This window comes from Magnolia sinica, chromosome 6 (assembly GCF_029962835.1).
Source record: "Magnolia sinica isolate HGM2019 chromosome 6, MsV1, whole genome shotgun sequence".
Classification (NCBI taxonomy): domain Eukaryota; kingdom Viridiplantae; phylum Streptophyta; class Magnoliopsida; order Magnoliales; family Magnoliaceae; genus Magnolia; species Magnolia sinica.
This window is the reverse complement of record NC_080578.1, coordinates 12626776-12647364: the sequence shown is the minus strand read 5'-3', so window position 1 is coordinate 12647364 and position 20589 is coordinate 12626776. Positions and strand designations below refer to the sequence as shown.

Below are 20589 nucleotides of genomic sequence, written 5' to 3'. Positions count from 1 at the left end.
CACCCGAAATGATGTATCTATTATTGTCAAAGTGCCTTTAATATGTCCAATGGAGTTTGATCGACCGAATTCCAGTAGGGTTGACCAAACCTCCCTATAATGTTCTTGGTCGACCAAGGTTGGATTTCGGTCGACCCGGAATTTCTATGATGATTTTGATCGATTGAAGGTTAGGTGGGGTCAACCGAACGGGATGCCCAAGTTCTGCATAAGTACGGGTTTTGTTTCTAATTTCATATGGAAGTATATATAAGCTTTTGTAATACAGGATAAGGGTTAATCCGTGCATTATAGAGAGAGCCTACATGATTTCTAAGGTTTTACATGGGGAGAAAGCTCGGGCTTTCGAATATGTAAGTTGTTTCATCTCTTGTCACTTTCTAATTCTAGTTAATTGTTTGTCGTTTGGTGCCGTAGTTTTTTACCGCAAAGATTTTTCAACGCAAAATCTCTGTGATTGCTTGATTTTCGTTTTTTTATTCGCGTGTTTGATTCGTTCTAAAACTGCTTTTGTGCTTAACTTGTGACGGCTGTACACGGTATCAATTTCTCCGAATTCAGATCTAAGCTACAGTTGGATTTGTTTAGACATCAGTTCGATCTTAAGAGCTTCAGAATATTCTTGAATGCTATAGTCTTTACGCACATCTTTGAAAATATCTCTTATTTTGGAAAAACTGTGAGAGAGGACCTTGTTGAGTGAATCATCACCAAATTTGTGATAAGATTTGATCTCCAGGGATCTCGTATAAGTATATTGACTACTTCGTCTCATTGATGACTTCAACTAAGAATATGATATTCTTAGGCATGAGTATGCCCTAAGCATGTTGTAGCTTTGTAGTGTTGACATGTGGCAGCTTTTGATTGGCACATGTCATTCCCGGAAAATGGGTTTAAACAACTTCTGGGCCGTACGGAACTTCTAAGTGCCCGCGTATCATCCATCGCACTCTGCCGGAGCATGAAATTTTTTTCTGCACGACTTCGGTTCCTCGTCCGCATCCATAACCGGAATCTGGCAACCTACCTGGAACTCCTTCCACAGCAGAAAGAAAGCGGGAATCCGTTTCTTTCGAGAAAGAAATAGAGAAATCGTAGAAAGAATGGGGTCGACGACGAGAACGAATTTCTACAAGAATCCCTCCTTCTCTTACAACAAACACTTCAACCTCTCATCCGTCCTCCAAAACCTCAGAGGTTTCCTCATTCCCGTATTTGCAATCCTATCCAATTCCCCTTTCCTCATTTCTCTTTTTACTAGTTTTCTTTTCCTCTTCTTCTCCTCTCAGCATACAACGCTGCCACCGGCACCGCTCCTCCAGTCGAAGAATCGCCTTCTTCCATCGAGGAGAAAACGGTTCTGAAACGCGATCCAGATCACAAGCGGAAGCGGCTGTGCCACGAGAACAGTGAGGGGACTTCGGAAGAAACCACAGTCTTCTCTCACCAGAGTTACATCGAGAAGATAAGGCAAGCTAGCGATCTCTTTCTTTCATCCAGTAATTAATATACGTTCCTTTATCTCTGTTCTCGTATTCAAGTTTTATCACTAGACAGACTCTTCGAATTTTAGAGTTGTTGAATACCTAGGCTGCGTTTGGATGCACAGGTGAATTGTGCTGCGGATGTTTGGTTTAATCAAGATGAATTGCGGAAGTAGTCATCAGATTACAGTTAGGTTTACTTCCAGTCCAACTTGAAAGCAACGTAATCAGAATTTGGAGCCAATAACCTCAATGTGAATGCCAATGAAGGAAATTACAAATTGGTTAATTTATTGGTTGACTACTAATCACAATTCAGCTTAATTAAGCTGTTCATCCAAACAAACCCCTAATTCAATTTAATTGAATGCTTTTTTTTTTTTAATTTTATTGAAATCGTAATATGCAGGAAAGAAGTTGGGTCTTCTCATGTTTACCAGGAATTAACTGCAGATGTGTTGGTAATCACGTTTCTTTACTCTCGGTTGATTTGGTCTATGTTTCGTGCATTGTTCGGATGTTCTGTGGTTGTTAAGGTTTTCAATAGTTTGACAAGTTTTTTATTCATTTCTTTGGTAGGGGACTTCCAATTTGGGTTTGGAACCTTTGGTGAACTATCAAGGTGGGTTCTTACATAAATGAAATGTTTATTTTGGTTTGTGTTTTTTGTTTTTTGTTTTTTTCGATGGATTGTTACTTGTCATTTCTATAAGTTGAATTTCTTAGAGAACAATATCTGGTGAGGATTAGCTTGAACCATGAATCGGCTGGTACGTACAAGGATAGAACAATTATTTGAAATGAAAAGACCACTATGATGGTTCTCTACGACTTTTTAGGTTGTTTCATCAACTACACATCAAACCATGGTATTCTGTAATGGTAACGATCAAACCATGGTATTCTGTTACGGCCACCGTTACCGTTACAGTCCTTTTTTTCTTTTTTCTTTTTTTTTGAATAAAAACCTTTATTGGCCTTGTAACAGACCATTATGGCCATTACGGGGGCTGTGATGGCCGTTTCAAGGCATTTTTTCCATAACGGCCGTTATGACCCCATAACGCATAATGTTGCTGCAGTTACCGTTATGAGATGGCTGCTACAGTTACCATTACGTAATAGCTACTGTTACCGTTACGTAACGACCATACGGTACACCTTGCTTCAAACACATGTTCCTCAAAGGAGCATATAAATTGTAGGACTCATTCTGGATGGCGCATGGATTAATGAGCAAACTAGTTGAACGATCAAAACCATCCAAATGGTTGTTATCAAATGGATGGTTATGATATAATGGCCATTAGTCGAGTTCATTGAGTGGAATCAGATGGTTAAGAATAAGATCATTCAATCATGGTGAATTTTGGCTATAGTTCATCCACTATGTTGTCTATCAGTCTCAAGGCGTTCCATAACGGTAATAGCAGCCGTAACAGCCACCGCCATTACCATTACAATGCTGGCTATAACCGCTGGTATGGCCCTCGTAACGGCTATTAATTATAGACTCTCTCTTTTTTTTCTTTTCTTTTTTTTTTTTTTTTTGTTGAAAAAAATCAGTTTCAGGACCTTTATAGGTCTTTTTTCTGTAATGGCTGTTATGGCCTCGTGACGTGTAACAGTTACCACCGTTGCCATTACGGCCTCATGGTGTGTAACTGTTATCACTGTTACTGTCACTTTACGGCCATTACGTAACTGTTTTGGCATACCATGATCAGTCTATGTTTGGATGGTCTGGATGCTCACACAAGTTGGGCCACATGTACCATGGATAGGATGCCACAGTTTATACAATGGAATTGAACCATCACCATTGTCAGCCTACTTTAGAAAGATGTTGATACGGTAGGTAAGTAGGTTCTTTATTTGCAACAAGTGATCTGGCTTCCGGAGAGTCCATTAATGTCTCAGAGGTTGTGATTTGTTCCTTGAATATGGACTTAGATTCTATTCATTTCGTCGGTTGGTTGGTTTTTACAGGATGTGGATTCATTTTTGTGAGACATTGCCTCATATTCATGCAAGATTGGTAGCCTCTGATTCCTTGGTTGAGAACCTACAACTGAATGTTCTGATTGTGCTCAGTAGTGAAATTTCCTGTGATACAATTGCCACAATGAATTGCAACACTTACATCATAGGCTCTTGCTTATAGAGTTATTGTGTACCACAAATAATTAAATGACTGATTTTGTTCAGAGATAGTTTCACTTGATTTTGGTTTACCATAATTTCATAGCTTATGGCTTGTATATATATTTCAGGCAGACCCAAGCAGAGCTTATGTTTGAAGAGTGCTTGTTTACCCAGTTCTCGTGTTTCCAATAGATTTTTTGCTTGCTCAATATCAAAGCCAAATATATGCAGTATTATCGTTTACTTTTTCTTCATTTCTGTGCATACTATTTGAAATTTTATGAATCTTTCCTGAAACTTTTTGATATAGTTGGGTTGGCAGATTTGTCTATTTTTGAAGTATTGACATTGGATGATGTTTCATTTTTGCAATTTCCTCTGCGAAAAAAGCTGGACTAAATGTAGAAAGCTTCAATGCCTTTTTTTATTATTATAATTTTTTGAATCTTTCCTGAAAGCTTCAATGCCTGCATCGGACATACTGCCGTAGCTGGATGTCTTTTTGCAGTGTACTGACTACTGATAGTTTTCTGTCATGGAATCTCAGGGGATGAAAGTACTTCCTCAGAAGAATGTGAAGAAAAACTGGATAGAAAAAGTCCTGGTTAGTTTCTAGATCCTCTCCTAAACTTTGATTACCTCTATGTGAATGCAGGGGAGGGGAATGGATGTGGAAAGGTGTATTTAACTTGGAACTGTGAAAAAGTATTAATTCATACTACTGTTCTAGGAATTGTTGAAAACTCTTTTATGTTTAGAGGGACACATTGCATGCTTCCTTTTTTCTTAGTTAGATTTTTTCTTTCTTTTTTCGTTTTGGGGTGTGTATGCACGTGGCTTTGTGTGTGTCATGTATTTCACTCCCTGAATCTTACATAACTCCTTTTCAGTTCATGTGGATGAAAGTGATCGGATCAAGGAAAGAGGTGAACAGCGTTTCGCTGCTCCTGGGGAGCCTGTTTGTGTGGTATGTGGGAGATATGGGGAGTATATTTGTAAAGAGGTCAGTTCTGCAAACTGTTGGATATTCATTTCCATTATATTCCTCTTCACCCCCATACAACTTAATGAATAATGGTTCATTTTGACAGACAGGCGAGGATATCTGCAGTATCAATTGCAAAGCTGAGCTGCCAAAACTTCGAAATATTGACCCGGTCGAGGTATTTCTTGCCTACATGTCAGCTTTTCACTTTGATATTGCTTCTTCAATTTTGATCCTGTCTACTGGACAAAAATTTAAGAAATGCATTGTGTAAGCTATTTGTGCAACACTTCTCAGGTAGCTTCAAGCCACCAAGATTCTCTTGTCTGCTTGGAAAGACCTAAAGGTGTGTTACAGATGGCTGAGCTTAAGATGAATGCACTGCAGATGCCCGAGTTTAAGGAAGATATCTGGGATTTTGACAGGCACCGGTGGAGCAAAAAAAATTCCAGTTTCTGTACATATGAATGGTATATTCTGTGTACAATATATGTATATGCATATTCAAGAATTTCCCAAGGGCATATCAGCATATGACTAAAACAATCCTCAATGGAAAAACAGTAATGAAAAGACTTAGTTGCTATACTGTGAAGTTCAACTATGCCTTAACATTCAACTTTATGATCTAAAATAGAATAATCAATCCTCTAAAAAGTTTGACGTATGCAGAGCTGCATTCATGGCGATAATTGAAGCATTGAGATAGTTATGAAAGTGGAGCAGGTGAAGCATCTTGATATATTCAGATCTTCAGCTCCTAACTGTAGCCCAGTGTTCTAAATAGCTATGCTACGTAGCATGTAGCTTATGCTACGTACTGTAGCTTAGGCTTAACACTACGTAGCTCACGAAAATAGCTTAAGTCTAATTTGCATACACTTAATGCTACATTCTACGTAGCTTACACTACAAGCTATTTTTCACTAAAACAAAAATCATTTTTTTACGTTTTTCTATTTCTCACTAAAAAAAAAATCATTATGTTTTCAACAATTTGTTACATTTTTCTATTTCTCAATAAAAATTAGTTTTTCTTTTCAGTGATCTTAGTAAAATTAATAAAACTAACAGCATTAAACCAATTCTGTTGCTCTTGGTTTATCTTTATAGTTTATCTTTGCCCTATTTTTTCTATTATTTTATATTGTGTTTGGTTGCACCAAATATCATGAAATTCCATTACTAGTAAGTCTAATTTAGTGCAAAATATTATGAAATCTCATGATATTTGATGCAACCAAGTGCAACCTTAATTAAAAATGTAGCATACGCTTGAATGACCCCTTCTCATAATGAGAATGTACATAACCCTATTCTGGTCTGGTCTGGTATGGAATGGACTTATAATATGATGACAGTAGCACGTTGCTTACACTACAAGCTATGTAGCTGATGCCTCATGCTTTAGAAGGTTAAATGCTACACGACAGGCTATTCACTATTTAAAACACTTCTGTAACCAACGTTAAGTACTTTAAGTTATAAGTCACCCTAGTCAGCATAAATCAACTGTTGACTAGGTTAGAAACATACAAAGGGATGACGGATTCCAAAATATGATTACAGACCAGTCATTTTATTGCTGTTACCTCGGTAAAATTTTGTATTAAATGAGAGGACAGAAACAGCTGCCTAAAATGAGCAGTTAATGAGGTACACAGAATCTGCTGCAATGATTCCTTTGGAAATAGAACCAGTGGGAGCTAGTAGTGGCAGAGATTGATCCACTGGGTTATGTCAGTTAGTTGCATGATCCTTCGAACTATGTGCAGCTCCCGCTTCAAATTACGCCTGTTTATACTTGCTAACATTTTGAAACTGATGTTTCCCCACCTAGCACCCTAATCTTTTTCCGCTTTGTTTCACACTTCGTGCAACTATAGATCAGACCATTTCTAAATGGTGAAGCATTTGGTATTGATGTGACACTGTTAGCTTGTTGTTAGTAACATTATACCCGAGCTTCCTTTTTTTGCAGCTCCTGCTTCAAATTCCACCTGTTTATGCTTGCTAACATTTTGAAACCGATGTTTCCCCACTCCAGTACCCTAATCTTTTTTCCACTTTGTGTCGCACTTCATGCAACTAGAGATCAGACCATTTCTAAATGATGAAAAATTAGATGTCGATGTGACACCGTTAGCTTGTTGTTAGCAACATTATACCTGAACTTCCTTTTTTCCTCCCTTCCCAGTCAGGATTATGATGGCTAATAGATGAGAAAATGGACAAGTCTGGAATGGTGAAGAGTTCATACTATGCAATTTCTTCTTAGCCAGGAGTAGATTAGTTGCACGATCCTTCTAATCTGGTGCCACTCCTGCTTCGAATCGCACTTCAGAATTGTACTCCTGCTTCCTAGCCATTTATACTTGCTAACACTTTGAAATAGATGCTTCCCTGCACCCGAATCCGTTGCTGCTTTGCTTCACTCTTCGTGCAACTATAGAGTAGATATGCAATGGAAAATCAGTCTTGAGCAAAGCTTTTCTAATCCTGATCACTAATGAGACCTCTCCACATGACTGTAGGCCTCTCTTGTTTTCCTCTCTCTGATAATATAGACAATGATAGCAATTACGAACAGTCGAGTTGATGTGAGAGAACTGCTGGATACACCCTTGTAGACCTCTCTCCTCAACTTGATTGTTTGTAACTGCCATCATTGTCTGTTATACGTAAGTGGGTTGATGGGTCATGAATGTACTTATGGCCAATTGGCCACATTCTTGGGCAATGGTCCATATGAAGGCTTGCAATCTATGTCCATTTTATAAATATGAGCCCATTGCTGCTGGTCCGGTTAAATTTGGACCACTCAGTTGAGCAAGTAATAAAAAAATTTAGTGCACTATAAAGTTTTAGGAATGAAAAGGGATAACACAGACCTCCAAACAGGGTATTTAATAACGGTAACAGTGAGGCCTTTTTTTTTTTTCCTGAAAGAAACCTGGATTGGCCCTGTAATGGACCATTTTTCCCCGTAATGTGTAATGGTTCCCACCATTACCATTACATAACTGTTTTTTAATACCTTGTCCCCAATGCTGTAGTTGTAACTTGTGCAAATGTTACCAATCTAGCTCAAAACTTCTTATGTGAACCTGACTTGTGTGTGCCATAGGTTAAATGGAACAAGGCAGGCTTGGTTCTCTAACAGAACGGAGAAAAATATATCTTGGCCTGAAATTAAGGAATCTTTATATTTATGTGCTGGTTTATTCTTGTTTACACTTGCTTTACTGAAAATTGGTAAGGCTTTGTTAGGAAACCCCTAGGAAGATGTATCACGACACTGGGCATTCTCTGTCAGGAGTCCTCTATCCATGCCATGTCAGTGGATTACATGGCATGTATGGGGGCCTTCTGTCAGACTGTTTCCATCATCATGATGTATCTTCTGAGGGTTTCCAAACAAAGCCTACCATGAAAATTTACTTTACAAAGATCTATCTTGGCTTGTTATTGAGGAGAACACTTTATTTAAGTGCTAGTTTATTCTTGTTTTTGCACTTGCTTTACTGAAAAAAATTGTTTATAGGTATATTAATTTCTTCACCCTCAACATTCCAAGTTAAACCGTTCTTATAGTTATTATAAAATTTGCCTTTATAGTTGGAAATGCCGGAAGCCTGGCCACCTTGCTGAGGATTGTTTAGTGACATTTCATTCACCACACCTTTCCACGAATCAATCATGTGACCCGGTTCGACTTCTCCTTTCTCATTTTAACCAAAATTCTAAAGTTGTTAACATCATCTGATGTTGTACTTCATATTTTAGTAAGAGTAATGTGTTTTCTTCTTTTATTTAGGTATCCAAGAGAGACCATAAATCCGGTTTTATATCTAAAGATATTCTTGCTCTCTACAAAAGGTTATGTGCAGTGCTTCTATATTTTTGTCATATGCTATTTATCTTAGCATGCTTACTTATGTGCTGCACGTTACTTGTTATCCCATGCTTGCTGAAGAACTGCAACCGTGTGCCTCAGATATCAGGAAAAAACACTTTTATGAACTGTGTCTTGCCCATCGAATTATCTTCCTTATAACTTACAAGTTGATAAAGTATCTCCTATTTAATATTTTAATGTGGCTTCTTTGTTCCTTTGGTTTTGTTCCTTCAATTCTCATAAATCTATAACGTGAGTCCTTTTTTTTTTCCTTGGGTCACCATAAGCTCCAAAGGTATCACATGCTGCGAAATGTTCCTATAAACATCTCTTTAAGCACCAAGTGATGCCTAAACGAAGTTTAAAAGGGACTTTTCTCACATTTTCAAAAGATTGTAGCATTAGTTGGATCGAGTGTTACATCATGTTGATTGTTTTGTGTTGATGAGGCCTCTTTGGTCATACTGATTTATTTTATGATTTGATTGGTAGTTTTTTTTTTTTTTTTTTCCAAATCTTATTTAAGTTTCTTGGGACATGCAGTGTTTTGTTATCAAACTCTTTTTTTTTTTAGTAAATTCCATCTTGAAAATTTGATTAAAAAGGAAGAGCAAACAGCATACAACAGGCTGGCCAACTTCCCGGCACACACACCACCAAGAAACAACAATCGTTAACCCAACTCAAGCAAGCACCTGCTACTCATGACTTGGGGTTCTCGCGGAAATAAGAAGATCATTTCTTCAGAATCCCATTTTGGCCAACCTGTCTGCCTCATAATTTGACACTCCGTTTGGATGGGAGTAAATGGAGGTAAATGGGGGGAATTGGGAGTAAATGGAGGTAAATGTGGGAATTGGAAGTAAATGAAGGTAAATGGTATTTGAGGTCTGTTTGGATGGGAAGTAAATGCATGTAAAAGAAATGAAATGAGAGTAAATGAGCATGTAAATGAAATCCTCTCTACAAGAGAGGATTTGCAAGTAAATGGGGGTGAAATGCCTTTTTGAGCTCCCTTGGAGAGTCACACAAGTAAACAAAGGTGGTGCTGCCCACATGTCCGCCATACACATGGCATGCTAGTGATACTCTAAAACAATTCAACTACCGGCTACGTTACTAAAATCACACCAATAGAATGATCCAAACCGTCCAAAGGTTGGCCATCTAAATGGACGGTTAAAAAGCGTTGGCAAGTTGCTTGTTCGTGATCCTTACATTGTATTTGTGACCCAGCCCAAAATTTTCTCATTTTTGTCTAAAGTATATATTCCGATGGGCTTATTACAATCATTTTGTTAAATATCACATATGTACACTAATTTGATATGTTAAAGTTGATTTGGGATACCACATGTTCCTGTGAATATATCGAAAAATTCCAATGCATTCCAATTCCTCCCATCCAAACAGAATATTTAGATTTCAAATGTATTTCATTTACTCTCATCCAAACAAAATTGAGTTAAGCCATTTACTCCCAATTCATTTACCTCCAATTCCATTTCCCATTTACCTCCATTTACAAGCTCCCAAATGAGCCCGTGTGGGAATATGCAACGATATGGTTTTTGCAAATGTCGTCAAATTCATCCATAAGGTTTGCAACTTCCCTTGGTTGATTTTTCCCACATAACAGCATTGGAAGAATCTCCTTTGATGGTAAGAGGTCAGAGGTAATGGTCTTGAGCAATTCGAGCATCCTGGTTCATTATATTTGCTGTCTGCTAGAATGGTCGTTGCCACTTTCTGCCTGACATCTTAATGTATCAGTCATTGAATGGTTGAAGAGGCTCCCTTGTTCGGAAGGTTCTCCAGAGCTGCAGTTTAAACGGCTGGAGCTCAAATGACATGACGAGACTCTCTTTTCTGTAACCCATATACAGCAGGGATATGTTACAGACACTACATAAACATTGCTTGCAGTCTTGATATTTAGACTTGGATGTGTCATATTTTGAAGTATCTGGGTACCATAGGCTATTCCTTCTGTTTTGGACACGCAGACAGGAGGTTCTTTGTTACTGAAGTGTTTTCTCTCTAAGCATGTGGATCCTTCATAGGAAGAAATTGTACAAGAGTGAACTTAATGCAATGTGAGTCCTCATTTAGTGAAAGCATGCTTCCTATCACTTCATTGTGAAGTCCCTTTGCAATGATCCTACATCGGATGCATCTAAGAGACCCTTTAGTCTTGGGATCGCCGCTCCATTTCTGAGTACGTTTAGCATGGTAAGGCTACAAAATCAAAACTCAAACTATTAGCGGCAAAAGTAATGTCTGATACATGTTGCACCATTATCTTTTGACTTCTGTTTGGCATGTATGCTACACGAGCATTCCTAACTCTTACATAAGCCTTTTGATTGCTGTTGGAACTCTAGATGGATGATTTCTTCCATTCATGCTTAAAACCATGCACATCATTACATGCCACTTATTATTCTTTTTTGCCCATAAGGGATTTTCCTCTAGCCCTATTTGATGTCTTTCCTTATGTGCAGGTGCCACCAAATAGGAAAAAGTTCGTCATATGCAAAATGTAATACCTGCCGTAGCTCTTCAAGTTTGTCAATGTGTCTCGATTGTAGTGCTATCCTTTGTGACAGGTTTAAGTTCCAGCTCCAACAATACATATTTAGAGTTCTTTTTTTCCATTTTTTATTGTTCTTTTACTAGCATACATACGCTGATTGGCTTCAACTGATGTTAAAATATGAAACTATGCACTAGAAGTTGGTTGTTGGATTCTTCACTCTTTCTAAGATATATTTGAACTTAAATGATGAATTTGTGCTGCAGTATAAAGCATGGCTCATACCTGTATTGCTTGGCTCAACTTGTCTTCTTGGACGAGGTTCTGATTCAAATTGCCTCTAGTTCTGACACACACACACACACACACACACACACACACACACACACACACACACCCACGCACGCATGCGCGCGTGCACACACACACACACACGATAATGGGTACAATATGTGCTAGGGCCGACCCCTAGTTAAATGATGTATTGCTTGGCTCAACTATGAGAACCTGCTTGTGTGTGTGTGTGTGTGCGTGCTAGGGCCGACGCCTGGTTAAATGATGTATTGCTTGGTCTGTGTGTGTGTGTGTGTGTGTGTGTGTGTGTGAGCGGTCTAAACTTCGACCCTTATTTCTTTCTTAATATTGTGAAGGGGAGTAAAGCCCCTTTTTTGCTCCCTCTATTGATAGATTAGGGGCCCTCTTGCCGGCCAAAACGAAACGATCTTTCAGGAAGTAGTCTCATCACCCTCGGGCCTGGTGCCTGACAAGAGGAGGTGGGGCTCTCTCCAACCATTCCGAAGAGCCCTTCTCCTTGCTACTCTGCCCCAACAAGCTTACCTTATTATTAGAGAAAGGGGAAAGGGGCCACTTTTATAGAGAGAGAGTAAGGGCGTACGTTCATGTCGAAGTGGATTTGATAGTGACCGGAAAGAGAAAGACATGGATCGAGAGATTAGGCCTCGACAGCAAAGAGCAGCGACTGACTTCTTGCCAAAGTGAGCTTTTCGGCCGTATGATTTCGAAATAATAAGCCTGGGCGGGCCCCCGGTGCAATTGTTGAGTCACTGAAAGGAAAGGTTAGGCGTTTCGTCGAACACACTCCACTCCGGATAGGCGGTGTCGGTTAGATCGAAAAGACTTGACCGTCCCTAACCCCATCGTCAGTGGACACGTAGTAAGAAAGGGCTAAGAAAGATAAGATACTTGAATTTATTGAGAGACTACGTGAAGGGTGGTACCCTTCACCAACAACCCTTAAACGCTCAGTTCCAAGCTCAAGTGCCTGCTCATCCATCTTCATTCCAAAGGCGAACATCTCCATTGAGTGACTGTAACTGCTATGGTTTACAGTCAAGAGTTCTTAACCAACCCTTTCTCGCAGCGACTTTACTAGATAGGGGGGACCTTTGCTTCTTCTAAAGTAGACTTGGAGCTTCTTTCTTCTCCTGCGGAGCCCTGTATAGTCTTCTTGCAGCCTGAAACTGTAGCAGAGGACATTACAGGGGGAATCTCACAAGGAGGCAAGTATGATAGGTTTGCTACCACTTAAGTTGGCCTCCACTTCAACGTAACACCCAATGGGAGATATAGGTATGTGATAGATAGTGAGAAAGATTTATGCGAAATTTTGAAAGGGCCGCCTCGTCGGCCAATAAAAAACAAACGGATTTTTGCTTCTTTCTTCCCGAAACTGAAGAGCTAGCCGCGAACCTGATGCGCAATGAGTCTATCCTATCTCAATATAGCAAGTGGTAAGTCAGTGCGAGCCTCAGGTTCCATATGTGCTAGGGCCTAGTTAAATCATCAATAAAGATGAGAACGACTTTTGTTGAGAGACAACGTTTGCATTGGACCACATATGTCGGCATGCACTAGCTCGAGTGGTTGACTTGCTCTCCATGATCTAGCCTTCAAAGAATTCCGATGATGTTTGCCAAACTCACAACTTTCACAAATTCGATTGTACGTTGGATATTTAGCAAATGGGTACTTGATTCTGAAACATCGTTGAATCGGATCGTGTGCAGTAGAGACACCCCCACTTGAAATTGGTTGCAGTAGCAACGTAAGCAAGAGAAAGATTGCTCGTAAGACATCGTGACTACAGGTAGTGCACGGAAAGCGCAATAGGTTCGACATCTACTATAAAAGAGAAGAATCCACTTCAGATAACCATGCCTCTGCTAGGCAACGTGTGGAATGGCCGAGAGCAGACCTTTTTGGATATATAATCCAAGTCGAGATTGGAGTTACGGGAACAACCGTCTGATGGAAAACAACTTTCACGTTCGGTTCAGAGAGCACACTCTGCTCACCACCCAACATTCCCTTTTTTCAAATCCAGTCAAACCTAACCCCCCTACAACCCCCCTGCAACTGTCTTTCCCATTCCCGATAACCCCAACTTGACAAACCCAAACTCCCAACCCTCTCTCCCATTCTTCGCCAATCTCCCAACTCCTAACCCTCTCTCCCATTCTTCGCCAATCTCCCAACTCCCATTCCAACACCCCCCTCCAACCTTCACTCCGTCACCCAAGACCCTCCATCACTCGCGACGCCTGTCAGATGCATCGTGTCTATTGCTGCTGTGAAAGGATGGGGTCTTCATCAACTCGACGTGAAGAATGCGTTTCAACTGACTATAAGGGGGGGACTTGAAAGAAGAAGTGTACATGCGTCGACCGGAGGGAATCTAGGTTGATGGAAATTGCACCCGTTTACGACTACAGATCTCAGCTACCTTTGGCTATAGATAAATGGTAAACCCCCGAGTTCAATGGAACCTTCGGGCACTACCTTTTCTTAGAGTTGGGGCTGAATACCGAAACTGCTCAGAAGTTTGCTACTGAATCTTCGGCGGAGCCGGCTACTGTCTTCTGCAGTACTGTTAGTAGGGGCTGGGGTTAAGATGGCATAGAATTCATGTCTAGTACAACCTTTACTAGGTGGTCCATCCTCCCCCACCTTAGGCAAGCTTGCAATGAAATCCATGGATACCCTTGCCCAACTCTCTTGAATTTTGGTTATGGAAAGTGAAAGTTGTTTCGCTTAGTATGAGATCGCTTCACACCTCGCGGTGCTTACACCTCTTGCCTATCGAAGTTCTTTCAGCTTCTCTAAAACCTGTTGGTAGGTTATTGTGAAGTTTCTCTATTTGAGAGACTGCTTAAACCTGGAGACTATTTCTTCCTCCATGTTGATAAGCTGCTGTTAAAGACAACTTCAGTTTCGACATTATGTGCTTAAATCATTGGTTATGTTACCTCTCCCTATAAAATCATCATCATCATCTAAGCTTTATCCCAACTACTTGGTCGGCTTCGCGAATCCTATGCTGCCATTCCACTGTATCGAGGACCACATCCTTAGTTAAACCAACCACTCCTTGTAAATTGCTGGGTACATACAAATCTAAGATATTGTTGTCTATTTGCTTGAATATGGAGGTGTTTCCTTGGAAGCAAATGGAATTGAGTGGGTGCAAGGGTGGGGATATCGCTTCTTGAGCTTGGGACCATGTTTATATGTATCTAACAAGATGCATCTAACTATCTAATACGGAGCACGGACAGATGGAGTGCTCATTATCTCCCACCATTTAAAGATGGTGGGAAGCTATAAACCTTTCAAAATTTGAATCTTCAAGAGTCCGTTTTGAACACGTGTTAAGATTCCAACATAGATCTGAATATCGGTATTGTATTAGCTGATATGACCGTATCGGCACAAGACGATACACAAGCTATATCAGCGCTGATAGTGTACCCGTATCGGTCGGACCGATATGGATGTAAAATTAAAAGCACGGACTGGCCCACTGTTTCTCTACTTCTTTCAAACTTTTTCACCTTAGGGATTGTTTGAAATCCATTTTTGACCGGATCTACACAAGTTTTGAAGATCAAAACTTGGCTTTTTGGATTGAACAATGTTTTCTGTAGTTCTCGTAGCATACGCTACATGTAGTGTAGATAGTGTAAGCTACCTGAAATCTCCTTTTTTAAAGTGTTTTTTCTATGTTACTTTAACACCTATTTTAAAATGGTGATGACTTATCCCCATCACACGCGGCACTACATTAAACTAATTCGGACCATCCAAATTGTGATCCATATAATGAATTTGTGATGTTTCAATAAATAAAAAAGAGGTCACACTTAGAGATGTCTAAAGGGAGGGAGAGAGAGAGAGAGAGAGAGAGAGAGAGAGAGAGAGAGAGAGAGAGAGATTTTGCATGGAAATATATGGTTGATGATCCAGATTCGTAGTAAAGAACTCATAGAAATTATGCATTTTGTAAAATTTATCATAATTTTCCATTATTTTAATTAAAAGATATTAAGTATTGTGTAACTTACGCTACACGCTATAGAGGGCCAAACGCTACGCTATACGCTACACATTATTTAAAACACTAGGATTGAATTTACAAATTGAAGAGGTGGTACCCGGTTTGGGGGAAAAATGTAAAATACCTATTTTTTCATTTATTATTTCTGAAATTGAGTCAAAATTAGAGTATAAACTCAAATTGAAGGAATCATGCTTGATTTCTTCTGGATTGGGAATTTTTATTTAATTTGTTCCTATTTACATTGGAAATTTCAGAAAATTTCAGTTTTTCTTATTTTTATTTTATTTTTGTTTTTTTACTTTTTCATTTAAATGGTGTAATGATGCATGGATACCCTTCTAATACTATAGATCTACATATTTCTTCTCGATTTGGGGATTTTTTTTCCTATTTATGCTTGAATTTTCTGAAAGTTTCAGATCTATTTATTTTCTTTCTTTTCAATCAAATGTAGTGATGCATGAATACCCTCCTAATACTATAGATATATTGATTTCTTTTTGATTTGGGGATTTATTTATTTTTTTTATTTTTCCTATTGAATTTTCTGAATATTTTCAGATTTTTATTTTTTATTTTTTAAAATCAAATGGTGTAATGATGCATGAATACCATTTCTTCTAGATTTGATGATTTTTATTTTTTATTTCCTATTTATGCTCGAATTTTCTGAAAATTTCAGATTTTTTTTTTCTCCTTTTTTCAATCAAATGGTGTAATGGTGCATGAATACCTTTCTAGTACTATAGATCTACAAATTTTTTCTTGGTTCGGAGATTCTTTTTTTCTTCTAAAATTTTGCCTATTTATGCTCGAATTTTCTGAAATTTCAGATTTATTTTTTCATTTCTTTTTTCAATCCAACGTACAACATTCTTACCAAAGAATGGTCTGATACACCATTGAATATATGATCAAAACACACACAAAAAAAGGTGTAGATTCTTGCATATCTCATATCCCCCCCTATTTTTCTAATATTTTTCCATATTTATTTTGCTTTAAAAAATTTGTCTGATACAGGCCAATACAGGCCCGATACCGATACACAATGCCGTATCGTATCGGTTTTGGCACTGATACCAATATTCAGAACCATGGATTCCAATCCACGTGTGTTGGATGGAGGGAGACATGTGGGCACCAACTTTGTGCAGAATCAGTACTTGGAACCTTTTCCCTCTGATATATCGATATTTCTGAATTGCCACATGCTTATACCATGCACCATCGTTTCCTTTCCTACTTTTGGCTTCACACTGGACAAATGTCTAACATTCTTTTGTTTGTCACCAGTTGATTCTCATTAGCTTTCCTAGTTGTATGAGCCAGGATTGTTGATTTGTGGCTGTAGGCTAATTTTAACTGATGACCCTTGAACATTGTGCAATAAACACAGTGATTAAATGGTTAAATATGGTTATATTTTAACTGCAGTGTGTCCAAATGTCATGTGAAAATTAAGTGACTAATTAGCATCAGAACCTCTTGCTGCCTTCATTACAGGTTGTATGTGGCTGCAATTGTTAACAATATTTAATATTCAGTAGTGATTATTTCGTGATGGATCTCGTGGATTATTTTAATACTACAACTGGGTGATGAATTGAATTATTATTCCTTCTCAGTGCAGGTCATTTGAAACAGCATATTGATTCACACCCTTCCCATCGGCGATTCTATTCGTACAAGCTCAAGCGTCTGGTATGCAGTTTTAGTGGCTTCTACATGACTAGTTTAAAGAAGGAAAAAGAAAAGTACTTCTATGATAGGGTTGACCATTGACCTTTATCAACAATAAGAGATGGTCTAGAATCTAGACATTTGTTTAGGGCATTTGCTCAAGGGAAAAAAAAAAAAGAAAAGGAAGAAAGAAAGAAAGAAAGAAAGGAAAAGAAAAAAAGAAAAGGAAAGAACCAAAAAAAAAGAGACACTTGTTTAGGGCATTTCTTTATTTTGACAGAAAGAAAGATGAAGGAGGGAAGACGATGCAGGATAACTAGCTTCAAAATTTGAGATTGTCACCTGACATAGAACTCCATTTGCAATCTTTATTCTGTTTATTCATTTTTGTCTCTCATGTTTGAAATATGCCTATTTTTTTCTGGTCCAGGTGAAATGCTGTAAACCAACTTGCAATGTGACCGACATAAAGGAACTTTTATCTTGCCAATATTGCTTTGATAAAGCGTTTGACAAGTTCTATGATATGTACACTGCCACATGGTATGTATGCTGGTCAGATAATCAGTCTTTTCTGCCCAAGGCTTCCATCTGAGAAATCCTTGTATACTCGCTATGAGCTGAATGGAAGTTTCAAAAATACCTTCTGATTTTTGTGCATACTTTAAGAAACAATCGAACACCCTCAATTTTGGACAAAACACACACACACACACACACACACAGACAAACTATATTAAAGCGTCTTGAAATGATCAAGGGTGTGTTTGGATATCTCAAGGGGTGGAATTATGTTCTTTCCCAAACTAATCGTCCATCCATTTCAAGACACTTAATGCAGATTTTTGCTTAGCACACTACGCATTCAGTGTGTCAAAAATGGCAGGTGGCCTCAAAACATTTCTGATGGGTATGTGGTTTGATGGTACTTACAAACACACTCTAAAATGCTAAAAGTTTCTTAAAAGCGGGCTGTAATATTGGTAATGTTTCTAGGGGAGAGACTATGGTGCCTCCATTTCGTAAGGGCCCGTTTAGATGCAGCAGAATTTCTATCCCTTTTAGCTTATACGGCGCAACTAGCTCTATCCCTAGTTTGTCAACACCCTTATTTGCAAAGTTGCCAGGGAAACGAGGATAGCTTATCCCAAAAAGTAAGGATAGCCTATCCTTCAGAAAAAGGCGGTATCACATATATTGGATAACAATTCACTGTGGTACATCCTGGTGTATGTTGTTTTGTACACATGCCTCTGTAAACCTTCAACCCCCCCACTGATGCCACATTCAACCTTCAAGCATCCTACACGTGCCACTGTGTCAATGTGCACTTTCGCTACATATGCCACATCAATCTAGAAGTGGCCCACATGTGCCAGACATGCCATTGTACACGTTCCCAGATAGCTATCCGCAAAAACATTTGCTGCACATGAATGGGCCCCAAGTAACAAGCAACAACATGCATGGTTTGTTGAAGGTCACCAAATGCAGTTCATATTTATAAAGCTCTGTAAAATATTCCCAGCCCTGCAACTTTTATGGTAGTTCATATTTATAAAGCTCTGTAAAATATTCCCAGCCATGTGATGTGGAATCCCATGAAACCCCGTGTGACAAATTTTCACCCTGATCTAAAATTCTGGTGGGCCATAGCAAAGAGAAATGCACATCAAGGGAGGAAACTGTTTTCATTTTTCATGGCCCATCAAAGTTTTAGATGAAAGTAAAACTTGGGCCCGGGGGGTTTCACGAGGTGCTGCTTCACATGAACGGTTCAGATTTTGGATCCACATCACGTATGATGGGTTCTCAAAAAAGTTCACATCAGTTCCGTGCGAACTGGTGTGCAGGTGAGCATTTCCCTATATATATATATATATATATATATAGTTTGGTGGTCGTGGATTGAACCCACGACCTCCTGATCATGACACAACACGGCCAACTTAGCAAGAAGCTCAATTCTGCCCTTCCATTCATACGCGTAACAAAGAAGCAAATCACTCTCATTAGTGACCAGAACAGAATCTTTCATTAGTTTTTGTTGGTTTATGCTTTTGCTTGTATGCACTAATAGCCAAGTTTAATTGCTTAAATTTGCTTCAAGTTTTTGCTCTTCTGATTTTTGCTTGTACAGTTGGACGAGTAGACAAACCACTCACATTGTCTTCTATGTGATACATCTGATACCCTTTCATGTCCTAATAAATACCATGGTGTATGTTTGGGGAAGAGGGAAAGATTTTCCTTTAACCATTACAAGTCTCTTGGCACAGGAAAAGAGCTGCACTCTCGATTATCTATGGTTCCATTTGCTGCGAGGAGCACTTCACTTGGTACGTTCTGCAGCCTTCTGGTAACTATGATGCATTTTCTGTAATCCTAATGAATGAATCACTGTTGCTGGTGATGTGAATGGTGTGCAGGCACGGAATGAATTGCCCGAGCGCAGATGTAGAAGGCAGTGGATATATTATCAGCAGAAATAGCCAACAAGACCTGTCCGGCCAGCTCAGTGATTTCATCTTCTGATGAATGGTGCTTCTCTATGGCTTAACATTTACAGGGGCACTGCTATTTTGGTCACAAAGGAGTTATAAGGTGATGCATCACAATGTGAAAGTGTCCTGATGCACCAATCTGTACAAGTGGGGTATCTTATTCTTCGGTGACCCAGACAGTTGATCTTATGGGCACTACTGTGGATGGGGAACTCCCAAAATCTCCTAGATTTAGAATTTCTTAACCTTCAATTAGTGGCCTGCAAATAGACAGGAGAAAAAAAAACGGTGGTCCAAAAAAATGCCAATGATTTTATGTATAATCTTTCCAATTGATGAGTTTTGGGTTGGTCCATATTGTGGCGGGTCCCATAGGTCAATGGTCTGGATCAACGAACCTTGGACCCCACTTGTACAAAATGGGTGCATCGGTATGCTATTGAAGGTTCTGATAGTATATGAGGACTGTATAACCCTTATGCATTGTTCTCATTGAACATCTTTTTTACAACTGCTTATTGGAAAAAAATAAATAAATCCTCATCCAGTATACAAGGGATCAGTCCACATAACAATATAGTATATGAATGTATTAATATTTATTTTTTCCATTGATAAACATGCAGAAATTGCTTAATGGGCTCAGTTGGGCTTGACGATCTTTTAATTAGATTGGGCTCAGGCACTTGTGCATTTCGAGTTCAGTCCGGGCCTGAGCTATGCCTTGTATTTTCTGGAGGGGCTTACCTCGACTTGGCCAGGGACTACTGATTACCTGTTTTAAGACATGGACAAGTCCTATGTGAGTCTGTGACTTACACAAATCGACTTGGACTTGACCAGAACCTATCCAGTTTGATACAAGGAGTCACCCAGATGAGTCCCCGTGACTAGAGCAAGTCCGGCAATTCACCCGACTCAGGAGTTGCCATGCAACTTGAGACCTGAGGAGTCAGTCGAGGGGCCATTCTTTTAATCCTAACCAATGAGCTAG

The 20589-nt window shown here is 39.1% G+C and overlaps 1 protein-coding gene across 5 annotated transcripts; it reads left to right on the top strand.

Moving 5' to 3' along the window:
- Positions 1–880: 880 nt before the first annotated feature.
- LOC131248305 (uncharacterized) lies at positions 881–20128 on the top strand. 5 transcript variants are annotated; one of them, XM_058248538.1, is made up of 15 exons: positions 914–1200; positions 1293–1473; positions 1897–1948; positions 2067–2109; positions 4180–4236; positions 4523–4635; positions 4724–4795; positions 4915–5087; positions 8236–8326; positions 8435–8496; positions 11020–11124; positions 17037–17112; positions 17522–17634; positions 19371–19430; positions 19521–20128. In XM_058248538.1, exons 1-15 carry the CDS (start codon positions 1107–1109, stop codon positions 19624–19626), a joined length of 1398 nt encoding a protein of 465 aa, XP_058104521.1. In that variant the 5' UTR covers positions 914–1106; the 3' UTR covers positions 19627–20128. The 5 variants fall into 5 exon arrangements, 4 of the variants coding, with proteins under 4 accessions (XP_058104525.1, XP_058104523.1, XP_058104522.1 ...); XM_058248542.1 differs by lacking the exons at positions 17522–17634; positions 19371–19430; positions 19521–20128 and adding exons at positions 11318–11372; positions 16846–16914 and having other exon boundaries at positions 881–1200; positions 17042–17057; XM_058248540.1 differs by lacking the exons at positions 17522–17634; positions 19371–19430; positions 19521–20128 and adding exons at positions 11318–11372; positions 16846–16914 and having other exon boundaries at positions 881–1200; positions 17037–17052.
- Positions 20129–20589: the final 461 nt, after the last annotated feature.